A 21,187-nucleotide genomic window follows, 5' to 3' on the forward strand; every position below is an offset into this window, starting at 1 on the left:
TTGACAGCAGAGTGGTAATGTCCGACGGAGAAAAGGGCGCTGCTCTAGGAATCGAGAGAATCTTGTCCTACATCCTGGCTCCACCACTCCTAGTTTGGGCCTTTAGGAAAGCCTTCTCGTTTCCCTGAGGTAACATTTCCTATAGGACGACGATAACCAGTGAGTAAGAACGAAAAACACACACGCAATGTCCGAGACATGAAGTCCCTCAGGAAATAAATGCTAATAGTCCTATAAACTGAATTCAGGAGGAAACCAGGCAATGGCAACTTACCACATTCTATTATGTCGGAAATGAGTATGAGATAAGAGGCAAAACCAAAAAAAAAAAAAAAAAAAAAAAAAAGAGGCAAAACCACACAGTGATTATGTGCAGTACTCATACAAATCTCACACTTCTGAAGACCATGGAGGTCTCCTGTTATATTGATGGAACAATGAACAACACACATCCACCTGTAGACATTATGTGTGTGTGTGTGTGTGTGTGTACATATATATATATATATATATATATAATCTTATGATATTAAGGATGAAGAAATACACACATGAATAATTAATGCCTAATTTGAGGTCACAAAGTATCAAGGATACAACAGAGACCAGTGGTATTTTGGCTGCTGGTTCTGCTGTCTTTAAACATCGCTTCGCGGAGAAGTGTGCTTGGATGAACACCCACAGGTTCTTTGGATTGACTCACATTGACCAGAGCTCTTGGATTTTGCTCTGGGGCCTTTCCTCTAGATGTCTTAACAGACAAATTAAATGTAAAGTCGTAACAGGGGTACAATGCCCTTCTGGTTCAAGAGGCTACAGAAGAAATCAATGGTTATTGAAAGAAGGTTGTAAATAATCGGGTATGCAACAGTTGGGTCCTCACAAGAAAAACCAAAAAATCAGGTAAAAATTTGCTTTAACTTCTGCAGCGCTGAATAAAGTCTCACTGCAGTATTCAGGGATTATTTTTCCCTTATGCAAATTTGAGAAAAATAAATAAAATGGACTCAAAGCACGAGATAGAAAACTCTACAGAAACATCTAAGATTATCCCCTTCCTTCTTCCTTAGTGTTCACTTTATATTACCCAAATGACAATAGTATTGAACTCAATTAAACAAATATTTACAGAGCTCCTAATGTATACCAGGTATCAGGCTGAGTGCTGCGGATGTAACAGTTAATGGAATAATCAGGGGACACTTTGGGTGAAGGGCTACATAGTAGATCTATTTGGTTTTTGGGTCATACAAGCTGTCACAACCAGCGAGCTCTGCTGGAGCAGCACAAAAGCAGCCTCACGGCGACTATGCTCTAGGGATGACAGAACCTACATTCTGGGGGTTGAAGACAGGTAACAAAATAAACTACGATTTTTAAAAAAGATTTTATTTACTTGAGAGAGAGCACAAGAGAAAGAGCACGAACGGGGCGGGGGGGGGCGAGGAGAGACATGAGCCGACTCTGCTGAGCAGGGAGCCTGCCCTGGGGATCATGACCGAGCAGAGGGCAGACGCTTAATCGACTGAGCCACCCACATGTCCCCAAATAAACTGCAATTTAAAACAGGGTGATCAAGGCAGGATTAAGAAAGTGACTCTGAGGGGCACCTGGGTGGCTCAGTGGGTTAAAGCCTCTGCCTTCGGCTCAGGTCATGATCTCAGGGTCCTGGGATCGAGCCTCGCATCGGCCTCTGCCTGCCTCTCCGTCTACTTGTGATTTCTGTCTGTCAAATAAATAAATAAAATCTTAAAAAAAAAAAAAAAAGAAAAAGAAAGTGACTCTGAAACAAAGATTTGAAGTTGGTGGAAGCATTATATTTGGGAGAACACTGTAGGAAAAGGACAGAAGGCAAAAAAGCCCTAATGTGAGAAGAACCTGGGAGCCAGTAAGGCTGGGATAAAGCAAGTGGGACAAGTCGAGGAGGAAAGGCAGATCACAGATGGTCTCGCAGACCACGGTTCCTGGGAGACACCAGTGGGAGATTCTGTACAGAACTGTGTTCTGGTTTCTGTGTCAGAAGGATCACTGCTGAACAGAGCTTATAAGGGAGCAAGAACAAAAGCAGGGGAGCCCAACTGGAGGATATTGTAAAAATCCAGGTGAGAAGTCAGAGAACCTGGACCAGTGTGGAGGAAGATGGGATGAAGCCCGCAGCTCTGGTTTCGTATTGTGAGGGCAGAGCCCAGGAGAATTTCTGAAGTGTGCACATGGGATATTTTGATCATCAAGTTTTGTTGGAAACTTCACTGTTAGAAACTTAACTTGCAATTCAATACAACAAACAAGTTATTTCATACATAAACATGAGCGTAAGTAAAAACAAAGAAAGGGTCAACTTCTGCTCTGTATTTCCAGAAATTAATATTGACATGATGACTAAGAAAACCCAATTCCTTCTAGAGTCATATAATTTTCATTCTACATCTATTCCAAATTAACATAGTGAGGATTCACCTATGTTAAGTGGTTTCTAAGTAGTTTCTATTCGAGTAAATGTGATGTGACTCTAGACCTGTTGCTTGATACTAGAGAATATATCCCAACATGAGTCCTACCAATTATAGGTGTGGTGCCATGCATAATGAAAAAGCAGTTCTGGGTCAGATGCCCCTGCATACCTTAGTTCCTTCTCAGAGATTCAAAATGGACAGGAAGATGGTCAGTCTCTGCAAACCTGCAGGGGAAAAAAAACAAAAACAAAAAACAAAACTACTTTAACCAGGATTCTCTCTTCAACACTAACCTTTTCTGCCTGCTTTCACCTTTTCTACTTGCTTTTCTCTTAACCAGAAAGAAAAAATTCATTGGACTCATGATAAACAGAACATTTAACTGATAGCCAAGAAAGAGAAATACTTCTCTTGTAGATCTAAGATTCATTATGCGACTTATTCCTAAGCACTCCTGTCCTGCTTGTCTCACAAAGTTGCTGCAAGGACCAAATGCAATCACATAACAGAACTCTTTCGCACGCTCTCCAAGGTCTCCAGCCCACGGGCAAGGCCAGTCAGTGTCTTACATAAAGAGAAGTCGAAGGAAGAATGCTTCCAACAAAGAATGAAAAACGTAACCATGGGTTCCCATACAGGCTTTAAAGCACTAGAGTAGAGGCGAGCTTGAGAGACTGCACGGCATTTCCCAGGGACAATGATCTCATCATTGCTCTAAAAAGGTCAGGTTATTTTTTGTTAAAAAGCTACCTTTTGGAGAGACTGACATCACCAAGATGGCAACATAGATTGTTCCTGACACTGCTCCCTTCCCAACAACAACTGTTCCTGCACAAGACGCCAGAGAAAAAACCCAAGAGGAGACAAAATTGACTTTAAACTAAAAATGGTAAAAAGAGGGGAAAAAAAAGTCCACTATAAAATTATAAAGGGATCAATCTATCCCAAAGATTTAACAAATGCAAACATCTTTTACGCACCCTACAACAGAAGACCTAAACATACAGAGCAAAAACTGACAGAGCTGAAAGGGAAAGGAAAGAGCAATACAGTAATATTTGGGGATTTTAATACTGCACTCAACAATGGATAGATCCTTCAGACAGAATCAATAAGGTTAACAGCAGGCTTGAACAATATTATAAACCAAATGAACCTAACAAACATATACAGAACATTTTATCAGTCAATAGCAGAGTACACATTCTTCCTAAGTGCACAGGGAACATTTTCAGGCTACACCATGTGTTAGGCAACCAAAAAACCTCAAGTCTTAGCAAATTAAAGAAGACTAAAATCATACCAATTATCTTCTCTGACCATAATGGTAAAACTAGAAATGGTAAAACATAAACTAGAAATAACAGAAGAAATACTGGGAAACTCCTATATAAATGGAAATTAAACAACACCCTCCTAAACAATTGATGGGTCAAAGGGGAAATAAAGTATTTTGAGACAAATGAAAATGGAAACATCACATACCAACATTTATGAAATGCAGCAAAATCAGTTATATGAGGAAGTACATAGCAATAAATGCCTACATTGAGAAAGAGCTCCAAAAAAGCACCTAACTCAATACCTCAAAGAACTAGAAAAGGAAGAGTTACCCCAAAGTTAGCAGAAGAAAGGAAATAATAAAGATCAGAGCAGAAATACATGAAATACAGAACAAGAGAGCAATAGAAAAAATAAACTTACAGTTTAAAAACAAAACAAAACAACAACAACAACCACCTAGAGTTGGTTCTTTGAAAAGATACATTTGACAAACCTGTAGCTAGATAACCAGGAAAAACCAAAGAACCCAAATCAGCAAAACTGTAAATGAAAGAGACATTACAACTGAAGCCACAGGAATATAAAAGATCATAAGGAGCTACTATGAAATATATGCCAACAAAAATTAGACAACGTAGAAGGAATGAGAAAATTCTCAGAAAAATGCAATGTACCAAGAATGAATCAGGAAGAAATAGAAAACCTAAAGAGAACAATTACTAGCTAGATCGAACAGTAATCAAAAATCTCACAAAAGTCCAAGACCTGATGGCTTCACTGGTAAATTTTACCAAACAAAGAATTAACATCAATCCTTCTCAAACTCTTTAACAAAAAATTTGTAGAGGAGGCAGCACTCCCAAACTCATTTTATTAGGCCAGCAACACCCTGTAAACAAAGCCAAAAAGGACACTAGAAGAAAACGTATCTCTGGCTGAATATGGATGAAAAAATTCTCAATAAAATACTAGCAAATACTAAATTCAGCAGCACATTAAAAGGCTCATTCACTGTGATCAAGTGGGCTTTATTGCTGGGATGCAAGGATGGTTCGACATACACAAACCCATAAATATATATTATTAAAATGAAAGAAAAAACATAATCATCTCAATAGACATAGAAAGTATTTGACAAGACTCAACATGCAATCATGGTAAAAACTCAACTAGGCATAGAAAGAACATACTTATTAATAAAGGTCATATATGAAAAGACTACAGCTAACACCATACTCAGTGGTAGAGGGTTAAAAACTTTTTCTCTAAGGTTAAGAACAAGTCAGGTGTACTCACTCTTACCATTCATATTCAACACAGTACTGAAAGTCCTAGACAGAGCAATCAAGCAAAAGAAAGAAAAGGCATCAATACTGAGAAGGAAGAAGTAAAACTGGCTCTTTTCATAGATGACAGGGATTTCTATATAGAAAACCTTAAAAACTCATCCGAAATACTGTTAGTTCTAATCAATGAATTCAGTAAAGTTGCAGGATATAAAACTAACATGCAAAATCAGCCGTGTTTCCATACTCTAACAAACTTTCTGAGAAAAAGATATTGATCCCATTTACAATAACATCAAAAAGAATACCAAGGAATACATTTAACTAAGGGTATGAACATTTCAACTCTGAAAACTATAAAACATTGAAGAAAAAAATCTAAGAAGACAGAGATAAACATAAAGGTATCTATCTCATGTTCACAGACTGAAAGAATTTTTATTGTTGAAACGTCCATACTACCAAAAGCCATCCACAGATTCAATGCAATCCCTATCAGGATTCCAATCACAGTTTTACACACGCAGTAAAAAAAAATCCCAAAACATGTATGGAACCACAAAAGACCCCAATAGCTAAAGCAATCCTAAGAACAAAAAAGTGGGAGATAACATATATCCTGACTTCAAATGTATTATAAAGCTGTAGTAATCAAAACAGTATGGTGCTAACATAAAAACAGATACACAGACCAGTATTACATAATCAAGAGCCCAAAAATGAACCTACGCATATACGTCAACTGATATTTGACAAGAAAGCCAAGCACATCCAGTAGGGAAGAGATGTTCTCTTCAGTAAATGGAGCTGGGAAAACTGGAGATTCACATGTGAGAGAATAAACTAGACCCCTATCTTACACTACTCAAAAAGAACTAAGGACTTAAATGTAAGGCAAGAAACCTTGAAACTCCTAGAAGAAAATACAGGAAAAAGCTTCCTGACTTGGGCTTTGGCGATGATTTTTTGGATAGGACACCTAAAGCACAAGCCACAAAATTAAAAATACGTAAATGGAATTACATCCAACTAAAACACTTCTGCACAGCATAGGAGATGATCAACAAAATTAAAAGACAACCTACAGAATAGGAAAACATATTTGCAAATTCTGTATCTGTTAAAATCCAAAATATATAAATAGTCCATACAACTCAAGAGGGAAAAAAAAATACAATTACAAAATGGGCAAAGAACCCGAAGAGACATTTTTCTGAAGAAGTTACACAAATGGCCAACAAATGAAAAATGCTTACCCAGTAGAGAAATACAAATCAAAAGCACAATATCATCTCACACCTGGTAGAATAGCTATCCCCCAAAAGGTAAGAGATACCGAACACTGGCAAGGATACAGAGGAAACCATTGTGCACTGCTGGTGGGAATATAAATGGGTGCAGCTACTATGGAAAACAGTACGGAGGTTCCTCAAAAAATTAAAAAGAGAACTACCATATATCCATCAATTCTCCTTCCAGGAATATATCCAAAGAAAATGAAAACACTATGTTGAAGAGCTATCTGCATCCCCTTGTTCACAGGGGCATTACTTAGAAGAGCCAAGACGTGAAAGTAACCCAAGTGTCCGCTGATAGATAAATGGACAGAGAAGACCTGACACACACACATATATATACACACGGCAATACTACTATATTGGAAGTTCTCAGCCATAAAAAAGAACCTTGCCATTTGTGACAACATGGATGGATCTTGAGGGCATTATGTTAGGTGAAATTAGTCAGAGAAAACAGAAACACTCTATGATCTCATTTACTTGTGAAATCTAAAAAACAGAACCAAACCAAACTCATAGGAAAGCAGATCAGATCTGAGGTTGCCAGGGGCGGGCATGGGGGTGGGAAGTGGATGAGATGGTCAAAAGGTACGAACTTCCAGTGATAAGATCACTAAGTCCTGAGCATGTAAGGTACAACATCATGGCTCTGGTTAACACTGCTCTATGCTATATTTGAAAGTTAAGAGTAAATCCTGAGTTCTCATCACAAAGAGAAAACTTTTTTTATCGATATGAGATGATGGATGTTGAATTACTGCGGTAATCACTTCACAATATATGAGTCAATTCACGATGCTGTATACTTGAAAATTACACAGTGCTGTATGTCAATTATATCTCAGTAAAACTTGGTAATAATGAACTGTGGATAAAACATTAATCAGGGTACCAAGCAACCAAAAAGTGTATGAGAACACGCAAAAAACCCACTTTAATGACAAAGAAAAAAAATACCCTAAGATTTTATATTATGCTTGAATACAAATATACATTATTTTCTAGATTGCTAACTGTACCCATTTCATTTTGAAAACAAGTATTTAATATTTTTTGATTACGGAAGTACACATAATCACTACAGAAAATTTAGAGAAAAAGTGTTTAAAATTAAAAACAATTGGTGAAGGGGATTAAGAGTACACTTATCCAGATGAGCACTAGGTAATGTACAGAATTGTTGAATCACTACATCGTTAACACTTTAAACTAATACAACACTCTATGTTAACCACACTGGAATTAAAATTAAAAAATTAATAATTAAAAAATAATAAAAATTAGAAATTTTTTTAAAATTAAAAACAATCTTAACCCAACCACAGAGAGATAATTTATCAGCCAAAAAAATCCTGGTCCATTTAATTTTTCTGCATATACATATTATAAACATCATTTCCTTTTTACACTGTTAGGACCATATAGTTCTTTAAATTTTACTTTCTTACTTGAGGATAGCATTATTTCCCTTTGCCCTTAGATACTGTTTGTAAGTTTTAACGTCTTCATAAAAGTTTGTCATGGGAATGCACTGCTGTTAACCCTTCTTCCATGGGTAGGCATTTACTTTTGTCCGTGTTTCCACTGTGTAAAAAGCAGTAAGGTAATTTTCAAATATAGCTCTTTGTGTGCATCTCCGATAATGTCCTCAGGATAAATTCCTAGAAATAAAACTTCTGGGTTGGAGTACACAATTTTAAGGTTTTGCTACGTATGTCAAATTGCTACCACCTTCCTGGAGAGAAATTTATATTCCCAATAGCAGCATATAAGAACATTTATCTCATCTTCCTCCCCACCACTAACTACGCCTTTAAAAAAAATATTTGCACATATCTCATTGTTACACGTATTTATTTTGGTCTGATTTGTATTTTTTTTGATTACTGGTGAGTTTGGATGTTTTTTCATGTTTCTTAGAGATTGCACATATCTCATTGTTACACGTTATTTATTTTTGGTCTGATTTGTATTTTTTTTGATTACTGGTGAGTTTGGATGTTTTTTTTTTTCATGTTCCTTAGAGATATTTCCTCTCTGCAAATTTACGTGTATTGCCCGTATTTCTATCGAGAGGTTTCATCTTTTACAGAAATGATTCCTAGGAGTTATCATGATATTTTTACTAATGCTTTGTTGCTCGCTCAGTTTCCAATCAACAACAGCAGAGGCATTGTTCATCTTTCTGCAATTTTACGAGCTAAAAAAACAACTGAAAAAAATTCAGGCTGAGGGAAAGACTGCCCCTAGAAAGCTTAAGTCGACCCTAACTCCAAAGAGGAGATGGTACCGGGGAATTCCTTCGCCCACAGGAATGGTGTACCAAGAAGTTTTCCAGAAACAGTGAGCGTAGATCCTGATCTTGATCAGTGGTCTCTCTGATTCAAATGCAAAGTCCGTCTCCCACGTAAATCTGGATTTTTTTTTTTTCTGGTTGTGTTTTGATTCTGGTTTTTTCCATGTCCTAGGGGATCCTGGTTCTTGGGGGGTTCCACTGTGAAACAGAAGGGAGGGGAGACGGGGTAGACACGCCACAATCTGAGAGGGTTACGTCTTCACTCTCCTTTTGTTTCGAGGCGCTGGGTGTTGGCAGCCCTCTTAGCGCAAGGATGCTGCTTGGGTTTATTTTCACTCACATCCATATTACTGTTGGTAAGAACAAAGCTGCCTATCACAGATGCTACACAATTGCTTGTTTAATGACTCTGCAGCTGCAGTTTCTTCCCTGGGAGTGGGGCTGGGTGTGCACGTTCACACAACCCCGTTGGCACCACCAGAGTCACGCGGGAGGGTGCTCTGCTCTGAGCAGATCTGCTGCAGTGACAAGAAACATCCCTGAGTTTTTCTCTCTCCGTTTCACAACTTTTGTCTACCAGCCGCTGGCAGAAGTCACCATTTCTTCAGCTAAGAAGTGCTGCTTTCCAAAATCCTTTGGCAGAGTCTCCCAGAGATTTGTTTTTCTGCTCCTTCCTAATTTAGAAACAGTCTTCAAAGGGGGGAAAAAAAATCCAACCTGACAAATCAATGCGAGAAGAAACCAATTCTGATGTAATTTTGCATTTCTTTCCCAGAACGTTCTAGAGTTTACCATCTACAGCCAATACAGTTCGGATGGGATGATCGTTTAGGGGTTAAGAAAATAAACGAAGATGTGCACACCCTAAGATCAGGCCATTCTTTATTCAAGAGGCGACATGTGATACAAATTTAAGATTTTATTAAAAATTATTTGCTATTTAACATAACATCTCGATGGTTACAGAAAACTTTTAACAGAGCAAAATAATGACTTGTATGAATAAACAGAAGAGTGAATGGTGTTAACTGTGACATTTAAGCGATCACATGGTTTTAATTATTCTTTTGATAATACGCAACTTTGTGAACGTCTATTCAAGGGACTGAACTCTGTGCCTGCTATGGAATTTGCAGTTGAATTAGAGCTTTGTTTCCTGCCTGTGGTATTTTTAAGCAAACAAATGGAAATGGTTTTAAGAATTTATAAAAAATCTACCACCTACCAAAAGCATTTAAAAGGTAAAGTGATAAGTGCTAGAAAGAGGGAAAAATAACAACAACACATACACACGGTATTTATTTGTGGAATACAGTAACAGAGAATAGAAGTCATAATGAGAGAAGCAACCAGAAGTTCAGCCCATGCCAACCCTTTATTTGTTCTTGGCTGTCAGGGGTTTCCGGCTGATCTTTTTCGATTTGTCATTATTTTTCTTCGGCGGTTCTGGGTTTGCTTGCATGTGTCTGCCGTAGAGGCTGAAAAGAGAGAGGGAGAAACGGTGAGATCCACCTTGCTAACACAGGACCACCTTTTATTGGGAGGGCTTTAGAGAACAGACTAATCTCCAGGAATATTCAGGAAGACAAAGAAAACTAAAAGATCACTTCTGCTTGGTCCAGGTCATTTTATTTCAGAATGTACAATTCTCTTACGCACACGCGTGCGCACGCACAGAGTACACTGTGAGGTAGGTCAGTTCTGGACAAGTATCCTGCAATTTCACACTCAATGGGCCGAGGGTGGAAACACCAAAGGAATAGGGACCTGGGGCTGTGAGAACCAGTGCTGCCGAGCCCAGCTGCTCTGGACTGAAGCTCCAACGGCTGTGAGTGTTGAAGTCGACAATGACAAAAACTGGGTCGCACTGAAGAGACAGTGTCCATTTAGTGAAAAGTGAACATCGTGCCTGGCCGGCAGAGCCCTGGGGCTGGATAATGTGACAGAGAGCAATGGTGTCCGAGCCTGCTTTGGCTGCTCACTCGTGATTGATAGCGCTGGGACGGCGGCCACACATCAATGCCACGTTAATAAGGACCGTTGATTAAATGTTGACAAAGTACCCTACAATTACAGTGGATGGCATTCGTCGCAGAGCGTCGCTCATTTGTGGCGGAGAGGATTGAACTCAACAGCAGATAGTAATTAATTGATAATTTATGAGTAATTCTGATTAAAGAAAATTAAAAGCCACCCTCAAATAAATACAGTTCAACCTTAACTCCCCTTATGGATGGAAGTGTGTCCCAGAGAGAGCCCGGGGCGTGCCTCCGCTCCTCCAGAGAAGAGCGTGATCTGCTTGTGGCCACTGCCTTGTGCCGTGTAAATGGGGGAGGACACCAAGGCTGACCTCCCAGTGCAAGGTGTCCCAGGGGATGCTCCTGAGGACACGGACACCGCAGTTGCCAGGCCCAAGGACGGACCTCACACACACAGCTGGCCAACAGACCGAGTAATGAGGGAGCAGTGATAGGTCATAGTGTGGTCTGTCTTCTGCAGAGGCTTCCAAGTGTCTCCCCCAGAAGGGCTACGAGTGGTCTTGAAGGTGGGTTTCTGCCCCTCGGAGCTTAGAATGCAGGGTCTGGGGCTGGGAATGTCTCCAGGTAAAGGGGTCCGGGACTGTCTCCCCATTTAAGAGGCTCTTTAAATCCACCTAAGGCCCCTCTCCCCTCCACTTCAAAAAGGGCCACTGAGCCCCCTGCTGTCTATGTCATGGACACCCAGGGGCCCTGGATCCCAGGAAAGGAACCACTGGTTTGGGCACAGGGGTCATTTCAGTGAAATGACTGTCCTCCTCTTGCTTCCCCAACCCCACTAACGTCCCTGTCCCAATCCCAGGACCTTGGGACAATCTCCCTCAACAGCAAAAGGGCCTCTGCAGAGGTGATTAAGGATCTTATGATGGCAAGACTGTCCTCCAGTATCTGGGGGACCCCCAGCCTCCGCCTGCAGCATCAGACAGGTAGGAGGCATCAAACAGGTTCAAGTAGCAGCAAAAGTAGACTCCTCTGCCACATTCCTCAGCTTTAGCAACACATATCCAGAAACATACTTCTTCCTCTAGGAGCCCCGACCCCTCCCCTCCTCCTAGGACACAGCTTTCTTCACGCTCACACAGCAGAGTGCTGTCCCCAGAGGCCTCAGCGCTCCAAGCTCCTCTGGCCCCGCACACAGCAAAGGCCTGACTCTGGGTTGTGCACGCCTGGCTCCCTTCCGGCCTCATGTACCTCTCCTCTCTGCCCCAGGAAGGGAAAAAAAAAAAAATCCCTCTTCTTACTCAGACAGCATTCAACTTTTAAGGGTCACAGAAACCTGCAGGAGTACAGCTCCGTAGTGCGTGAGCTGGCGAATCGGGCAAGAGTGACAACAAAGAAGATGTCCAGAGGAGGGAAAAGGAGATGTGACAAGGGCACACGTGTCATGTCCTGAAGGAGTAAGAGCCAAGGTGGGCACGGAGGGCTTCCAGGAAGAGGTGGGGGTTTCGTTGGGCCTGACTGTGGTGACCCAGCAAAGTCATCTCAGAAGGGGGTGCAAAAGCGGTTTGCAACTCAGCAAGGCTCCTTTTGTTAGGCAGGAACTAGAATGTTCCAATGTTCCAAAAATCTGCCTTTTTTACAGTCAGACCCCACTGCGCCTGGACCTCCTGGGGTTATAGAGCAAGTCACTACACGGGGCCAGATCAGACAGAGCATCCTTGAGCTTGATGTTTAAATCCTCCTTTCACAATTGAATAGCTGTGGACTCTGGGCAAAGGAATGGCATCCCCCACATCTCTTGCTTGCCGTGCCTCAGTTTCTCCCTTTGTAAAAAAAACGATGCTGTGTTCTGAGTATGGTGGCTTCAGTGGTTAAACAGCCTAGTACCTGGTTCATCTACTGGAAGTGGTCAGCAAATGCTTATGGAAAAACACGACTGACGTGGATTGTAGCTGGTGGGATTTAATAAAGATAATTACATGATTCCTTCCTTAGGGCTTTTTCCTTTGGAAAAAAAAAAAAATAACATGGTATTTTCTATCAATGCCAAATGCCCAAGCATCTCTGGGAGAAAGGTTTTAATCCTCTTTGAAGAAAGCAACTAAGGCAGAGCTAAATGCATGCCCCCACTTCCTCAGTGAGTCACTGGCGACACAGGGGTGCTGCTGTGTCCTCCGCCTGGCCCCCGACTCCTCCGGCTGTGCTGGTGGCCGTGCCCACAGGGAGACTTCACTGGGACAGAGCAGTAATGACAAAGTATCTGAGGGTCCGAAGTCCGGGGTTCCATTCCTTGCTCCACCACGGATTAGGCATGGCCTTTCCATTTGGTAAGTCAGTGTGGTAGGCAGAATAATGGCTCCCCCAAATACTGACGCTTTGAATCCTGAAACCTGTGAACGTCTTGTGTCATACAGGGACTCTGTGGAGGTGATTAACTAAGGATCTGGGGCTGGGAAGACTAGCCTGCATTTTCTGGGTGGGCTCAATGTAATCACAAGAGTCTTCTGACCTTCACACGGAAGGTCAGAGTCAGAGAGGTCTGAACACGTTACACTGCTGGACTTGAAGATGGAGGAAAGGAGCTCCCAGAAAGAAATGCAGGCAGCCTCTGGGAACTGGAAGGGCAAGGAAGGGCATTCTCCCCCAGAGCTTCCGGAAGGACACAACCCTGCGGACACCTTGATTTCAGACTTCTGACCTCCAGAACTGTAAGAGGACCTATCTGCTTTGTTTGCAGGCACCAAGCTCACGGTACTTTGTTATAACAACAGGAAACTAATGCAGTTAAATGGACCTTTCTGGGCCTGAGAGGGCAGCCTAGAAGTGAGGTGTGTGCTTACTTTCAGTGGAAGAAAAATGGGAGACTTGCTGGGGGGAGCAGGTCATTGGAAAGAAGGAAAACTAAGTTACAAAGAGGACAAGGTGTGCCCCAGAGGAAAAATGGGTTCTGCTTCTACGAGAAGAGGAAACAGGTGAGCAAAGTGTCTCCTCTCTACTCCTGCTGGACTGGATGGTCCCCGATCGCCCCCATTCTCTGAAGCTCACACCCTGGCCTGTGTTTTGAATGTACCCAGGATTTAACTTCTAGAGGTGACCTAAGTGAGACATGAAGAGGCCAATGCCACCAAAAGAATTTTCCCAAGAGGACGGGGCATGCCATACCATACACATGGTCACTGGGGAAGTGCCAGGGTCAGTGAGGATCGGGAAGGAACGAAGCAGGGAGCAGGACCCTTCCCATGGTTTCATGGGAAGGAATGGGTGGGTTTGGGTGAATTTCGGGTTGGACAGTTGGAATAATTTCCAGGTGCTCAAGGTATCAGGGTGGTCTCCAGTTGTATGGGACCTGGCCCTGGGGTCGTTTAGGGCAAGGGAAATACCAGCTTGTTCTGTGTGAGTTCCATGAAGGAGGTGGTCCAGGGGTTGGCTTTGGATTGTTTGGTTTATGTGTCAAAGACAATCTGGCAGCTAAGTTGGTTGCTCTCTCTAGGAACTGAGCTTGGCCTGGAAAGGGCAGTCTCTCCCCAGCCAGCAAGACCTCCAAGATGTCAAAACAGCAAAAGAGACTGAAAATAAGAAACATGTCTAATTAACACAGGCCCAGCCTTCAGGATGGCTTCTGCCCTCCTGACCCCACATCCCTTCCCGTATGACATATCTTCCCATCGGCCTTAGCGAAGGCAGCTTCTCCGGCTCCACCTGCCCCTTCCACCTTGTCCACCTGGGAAAATCCTAACCACCCCTCGGACCCTGGCACAAGGCACTGCCCAGACCAGCATGTCTCCTTAGTGCCCTGCCCAGGCGGCACCCTGCCCTGGGGATCCCCTGACAACAGTCCTGGGACTTCGCTCCCCTCTGCCTTCCGGCACCCTGCTCGCCCTCAATGACATGTGACTTCTTCGGGCAAGCGGCTCACTAGCCACAGTCAAAACCCCCATCTGCAACCTGATGATGAACACTCCGGTTCATACCTCGCGGGGCCTGGGCAAAGACCAACCCAGACACAGAAAAGGTCTTGTCTGTGCAGGGACAGAGCAGACCTTCCAGCATGGCAGTGGGCATCTCTGAGCTCTCGCACAGGTCCAAGACTCAGGCTAAGCTGACCAACATCTTTCCACCTGACGTGTTGCGTTTGAGCACACAACAGAGCCAGGAGTGTGACCCTGCCACTATGCACCTTCGGAGGGAGGAGGCTTCCCGTGGGCACTGAAACTGGGCTACCAGCTTGAGTGGTGACAAAGGGAGCCAGGTTCAAGGTCACTAATAGGGCAGCAGCCGCTGGGGGACAAAATGTTCAAGCCCTAGAGTCTTAGGAACACTCCTCTCCCCCACCATGGGGGGTGGACAGAGAGTAACTGAAAGATGATTAAGGAGTGGAAAAAACCACCAAAGAATGATCCAAAGTGACAGGAAAGGTTCCATTACACACAGGAGTCTGAAGAGCGAGCCGGAGCCACTCAGCCCCCTCCCGGGGCTCTCTGTTCTCACCTGCGAGGGAGCGGGCCCTGTGCGGAGCAGCCGCCCGCTGAATTCCTGCTGACGACCACCCCTGGAGGACTCCCTGTGAAACGGCTCCATGGGCAGCCGGGGTCATCTGACTGAACACTTCAGACACATCCGGTTAAAGCAGCCTGCACACGGGCCACCCGAAGCAATGGAACAGTCGTGCCCACCGACAGCGGGACCGCAGCAACAAAGGCCAGCCCACCGGAATCAGAACACAGTCTGCGACTCATCTTAAGGAGTGGGCTCTGCATGCTCTTCTATTACTGCCATCTAAACTGTACTGAATACCGGCATTTTCATTGTGGGGGAAAAGAGCCCACTGGAGTCTTCTCATTTCTTTTGGATCCTAAGCCCTCTTACAGACCCTCAACCCCTCCAGGGCTGCAGCAGAAGACCACAGTGGGCCCTCTCGTGACAACTCCCTCTCGTGGCTACAGTGTGCCATTTTGGTTCTTGGACTCTCCTCTGGACACTTCTTCAGCCCTTATGTTCGTTTTTATCCTTGTTTTCTCTTCCCTAGAGAAGATGTCTAACTGCGGCTTCAGTACGCACGTCCCCGTACCCCCCTCCCCCAAGCCACCGCCATTGTCAGCCTCTACTGGTGTCTTATTCCTACTTGGCCACTGAGCTCTTAAACCCAACCAAAGCACAGAACAGTTTCCTACCCTGACTTCCGGAGGTCTGTCCCTCCAGGTCTCCAGACCTCAAGGATCGAAGCACAGAAGTCATTTGGACATCTCCTTCTTTTTTGGGTGATCACGTAAATAAGCCTTGGTGCTTTCTCTGAAATTCTTAGCTTGGGACCAAGTATCTGAACCTCCAAGCAGAGCTCTAGGTGGTTTTTTTGGCAGGAGGAGAACACAGCTTCCAATAGCTTCTCAAAAGGGTCATAACTCAATGGACTCATTCATTTTATGGTGATTATTCTGATTTTCATCAACCTATGATTTAACTGCTCTTTTTCTCCCCAACGCATGGTCATTAGATTATTGTAATGGGTCCCTTCCCTCCTCCAATGTGTCCTACACCCCTGCTCACCTGGTCAGGGACCTAGCCTGGCAGGTGACACGAAGCGGCCACAGAACATGCCACGTGACGCTGAACTCAGCCACATCCTCTCTGATCTCTAGCACACCTGAGCGCAGGAAGGTTGGTCTGGAGGAAGGCAGTGCGACGGACAGTCAAGACCACCTGAGGGTGAGCTCTGCCACCCAGCATCTGATGAACCTCAGAGTCCTCTCTCTTTCCAGAAGATCTGTTACCGTCCCTGGAACATGGGAATACGGGCACGCTCTCTACCTCACTCTGGCAGTCAGGCCGGCTTGGGCTCCACCATGCGTCTGGAAAATGAAAGGTGCTAAATTGATCTGGGCCCTGGAATTAGCTCTTCCTGCAGGCAGCACTCCTTTCGGTCTGTTTCTTGCTGATCTGTATTAACTACTGGTCTGGAATGCCTGCCTGGGTCCCGTTCCGCAATTCGGATCCCATGTGTATTTTTAGGCTTTTCAGGGCTTTCGGCCCCCTGCCCCAATTTCTGTCTTCACAAAACACCGTGAGATTTATCAGGATTTCGCCAGTAAGTCCTTGAAGATACACGGGTTCCTGCTCTCAGTCTGGTATTCTGAAGGCCCGGCAGAGGGCTGTGGTAATGACATACCACGTGACGGCCACCAGACATTCGGCCTTCATGGTCACAACAACCCAGGGAAGATGGGCTCTTCGAAAAGTTTAGACCCAGATCAAACCCAGGCAATTACCCCCAAGTTCAAACTTCAAAAAAAAATTTTTTTATTTATTTATTTGACACAGAGAGGCAAGAGCACAGGCCTGGGAGGGGCAGAGAGAGAGGGAGAAGGAGGCTCCTTGCCGAGCAGGGTGTCGCATGCAGGACTTGGTCTCAAGACCCCGGGATCACAACCTGAGCCAAAGGCAGACGCTTAACCAACAGAGCCACCCAGGTGCCCCCCAAGTTTGAACTCTTAATGCACTAAATTATCTGGTCTCCCATCTAATTTAGATCTCTCAGATTTATCTTTTCCATAAGCCTCCCATTTTCTTGAGGGTCGGACTGCAGAGTTCCCATATTCTGTAGCCTGGATACTCGAGGCACAGCAAGAAGCACGTGGTGTGCCGTGTAAATATTGTGTTTCAGAACGCCAGGTATGTGAGAGGAACAATATGCTGTTCTTAAGTCATTTGCTCATGTCAGATGCCTCCCTCCTGTTGTTTTGGGTGTTTCCATGGCAAGTCCTTATACAGACCAAGAAAAGCACCAATCTGAAAATCCAAGTTATACGGCCAGTGACAATAATGGAGAGAAATAATTCTGTTTATAATCTGTAATCTTATGGTGGGACGCTAAATTTAAAATCTCCACAAATAAATCTGTAGACAAAGTGTGAAGCCTAGATTATTAATAAGCATTTTGCAGTATCTTTATTTATCCTATCTAGCAGCTATGAGGGGCTGGTGACAGAACCTTAGGCACAGAAACTGCTGACTCTTAAAGAAGAAAAAAAAAATTAATAGTTACCATATTCCCGGGAGAAATCTCATTAATTCAATAGGCAATGATTTTTTGAGACCAAACCTCCAAGAGATGGTTCTGTGTGGCTCACTAACAGCGGTCTGTGTCCTTCCCGTTTTTTCTCCATTACAACCCTCGTCCCTCTGCAACCCCAACACACAGCATAGCGCGAAGTATAAACACGCATTTTGAAATCCGTGGAGATAGCCAAAAGGAATTTGCAGATGGCCTAAGACAGATATTAAGCTCTAAAAAAATGTGAAATATAAAGCAGATTTTAAGATACCCCATACATTCTAGGCTCACTATCCCATTGGAGGGGAAAAAATGAGGATTCTGGCAGAGCAAAACTAACCATCTCATGCACAAAAGATGCTCATTAAACTTCATCATCCTGTCTACTCTAATGACGCTTTCACTTAATAAAAATTCCCCGAGCAGTTGCAAGGATATTAGGCAAGGTCTTTGGTTATGTATCAGAGGTCCGAGCTGTCACCGGCAAGCATGCAGTTCAGGGGGTAGGTTCCCTGGGGAGGGAGCAAATCCAGCTTTCACCGAATACATGCAGAGAAAAATCAATAACTGCAACTTGCTTCCCTGCTTAAGCATTTAAGAAAATGGGTAATCCTTTTAAATTAAACTGTGAAGTGCTAAATGTTGCAATTTCCAGAATAAAGTAGAAGGCAAGAGGAAACAAGTCTAAGGGCCTTTGTAAGTTTCCCAAACAAGTTTCCTTAATAGACTTCATACCTGGCCTGAATATTTTTTTATGAAAAGAATTATTTTTTGATCTAGTACTTAACATTTACAGAGATTAAAAAAAGAGACATCCGGCCATACACATGTGTGTATGCTGAAACATACTCGGACAAACTTCAACATAAATACAAGGGAGTGAGGGATTCTTATCTGGGCAACATGCCCCCTTCAAAAATTATTCTTAAAAAAATTAGTATTAAAATTCACTAAATTGAATCTGGCTCTCAAAAGTTACATAATAAAGTAATTCTCTAACGGATCCCTTAACACAGACAGCTGGATATTAATACCACATAACCATAAATTACTTGTTGAGATTATATAACCTACTTTAAATTTCACATCCTGCCTTGACTGGAGAGATTAGTTCAGTTGAGGCAAGAGTGAGGCACCACCCAAAACCGTGACTTGAAAGGCAATAAGACCTTCCTGCTTATGATACCACCAACACAAAATGGATCAAAGCACCAACATGAAATGTCACCCCGAGTAACACCAGATTAACCCCAAGACCAGTGGGTCTGGGCAGTAAGCTCACCGAAGGAATTAGCAAAGCTGGAGAGAGATTCTGTCCCTCACAAGTGTGGTCTTGGTCAGCGGTACAAACAATGGGGTAAATGCTGGCAGTGGGCATCGAAACACCACTCCCCCAAGCACCCCGAAGGTGGTGAGGACCCAGGCTGGGAGTCCTGCGCGTCTGTGCATGTCCAGCCAGCGTCACGTCTCTAAGAGGAAGCGGAGAACACAAACATGGTTGGCTGCCCCAACCCTTCCCACTCTGGGCTGCACCTGCCAGCTCTCTCCCCTCTCCACCTTTCCCCTCCACATTCCCGGCCCCCACCACAGGGGCAAACACGTCAGGCCCCTGCCCACTTCTGAGGTTTATGCTTGCCATCTGCTCTGCCTGGAGTGCTCTTCTCGTGGTATCCCAGAGACAAGCACGATCACCATCTCCATCTTACAGATGAGGGTATGGACGCCCAAAAAGAGATTCCATGCCTCAGAGTGAATGGCTACACTGCCTTGGCTTCAGTGTCTAAACCCGGCTCAATCTGAAACCGTTCCCTTTGCCTGGGGGAGCCCAATGACCAGTTCACACATATCTGTGGTTAATTGGAGCCAACTAAAGAAAGACCTATGATCTCTGCTCAAACCACTGGGAAGAGAAATTCTTTGTTTTCCATTTTTTTCAGTGAGGAGCCCAGGTGTGCGGTCAGCCATGTTGACATCTTGGGAAGAGAGCCTGCCTGGGAGAGAAACCGGCTCAGACAGAGCAAAACTGAACGATGAAGAGGGATGGGGTCCAATGACACTGAGCCCTTACCTTAGACCATGCCTAAAGTCTACTGTATTACTGGATTATTTTTAGCATAAAATAACCAAATCATCCCCACTCAGTGTTTCGTTTCTTGCAACCAAATGGATGCTGCGTCCTGACTGACACATCACTCTTACCTACTTCTGTGAAACCCTGAGAGAAGTCCTTTTGCCGACATGACCCATCTTTAACCACATTCATTTCCTTCACACCAACAGTCACAATATCATTATTTTATTTACTTGATGCTTTGTTCTTTCTTGCCTCCCTTAACAGTAGGCTGACTCCGAGAGGGCAGGAACCTTGTCTGTCTTGCTGGGTATCCTGTGTGACTGGTTCGCCATGGGCATGGCATGAACATGTTGACTGAATAAAAGCGAACACCCCTGCACTTACTGGGATACACTGAGCGTATCTAGCTCTGTGGACAGCTTCCCAACTGGACCATTAGTGCCTCTAAAACAGGGACTGTCTTAATCATTGTGTTTCTCCAGTGCCTGCCACCCCCTAGTCACCCAATAAATATTTACTGGTAGACTGCAAGACTATCTTGGTCAAAGCATCTATTTCCCACGGTCCTCAGTTCCCTGCTTTTCCGAGTGACGATCAAACAGCTTCCCATTTTGAGCTGTGGGAAGACCATGTGTCATGCAGGCCAAAGCAAGTGTTCTAGTCTTTGGGGGCAGTTATCCTCTGTCACAAAATCTTCGTTTGTACATCAGTTTCCTTTGTGTTCTCTGTTTCTGCAGGATTTCTCAGGCTGGAAGGCTGTCGGTGAAGCTAGAAGGGCAGTAAATGCACCATGGCGCCATTTTGTGAGGCATCTTGGGAGCCCAGTCTGTCATCCTCTTGTGGAGACTCTCTTTCACAGCACTGTGACCAGGACTTTCCATAAACTCGTTTAAAGTATAGTGGGCTTTTAGTGAGTATTAATCCTATCCAATATAAGTAAGATCTAGCTGAAGACAGTAATCATTTTTAAAGGGGAATTAAGTTAAAATGAACATTATAAAACCAGTAGAGATTTTTTCCCTTTTCTTTTGGACAAATTAAAAATCAGAGTAAATTTTTATGATCATGAAAAGGTAAGGATCTTTCTGGCCACACGTGGTTTCTTCATGAATGGCTCAAGGTTGTCCATGACCTCTGAGTAAGACAGTGACCGCAACAGCAAAACTCACCGAGCACTTACTGTATGTGGCATTTGTCCATGGGTATTTTCTATCAACTCATTTAAACCTGAAACATGATCACAGGAATGAAAGAAGCCACATGGCTCCAGGTATAAGTAATATTACAAATGAAGAGCAAATGTCACAGAGCTAGGAACATTAGTGTCTAAACACAGAAGCTTTGCTTTTTCTTTCTTCTGTTTTTCGGGTAAGGACAAATAGTAAAAGCATAATTAGAGGTTATTATTCCTCCTACCCCTCCTCCTCTTCCTCTTTGTGGCTAACAACTGGGACTCTCTGTTCCTGGGACTG

General features: G+C 43.5%; 1 protein-coding gene and 1 long non-coding RNA gene across 5 annotated transcripts in view; one reads left to right on the plus strand and one right to left on the minus strand.

The window, feature by feature from the left end:
• LOC116594288 overlaps positions 1 to 9,478 on the plus strand; it is a 30,819-nt gene extending 21,341 nt beyond the window's left edge. Inside the window, exon 4 of the long non-coding RNA XR_004287138.1 lies at positions 9,393 to 9,478. This is a non-coding gene — a long non-coding RNA (uncharacterized LOC116594288). The remainder of the gene's footprint in view (positions 1 to 9,392) is intronic.
• Positions 2,660 to 21,187, minus strand: part of RSU1 (Ras suppressor protein 1) — a 192,789-nt gene continuing 174,261 nt past the window's right edge. For 3 of the 4 annotated variants that reach the window (XM_032349510.1, XM_032349508.1, XM_032349507.1), the window contains one exon: positions 9,517 to 10,095. In XM_032349510.1, the coding sequence (XP_032205401.1) occupies positions 10,010 to 10,095 (86 nt within the window). In that variant the 3' untranslated portion in view covers positions 9,517 to 10,009. Of the gene's footprint in view, positions 2,678 to 9,516; positions 10,096 to 21,187 lie in introns of those variants that run through there. The other variant, XM_032349509.1, reaches the window with a different exon arrangement.

Source organism: Mustela erminea, chromosome 6 (assembly GCF_009829155.1).
Source record: "Mustela erminea isolate mMusErm1 chromosome 6, mMusErm1.Pri, whole genome shotgun sequence".
Lineage (NCBI taxonomy): Eukaryota > Metazoa > Chordata > Mammalia > Carnivora > Mustelidae > Mustela > Mustela erminea.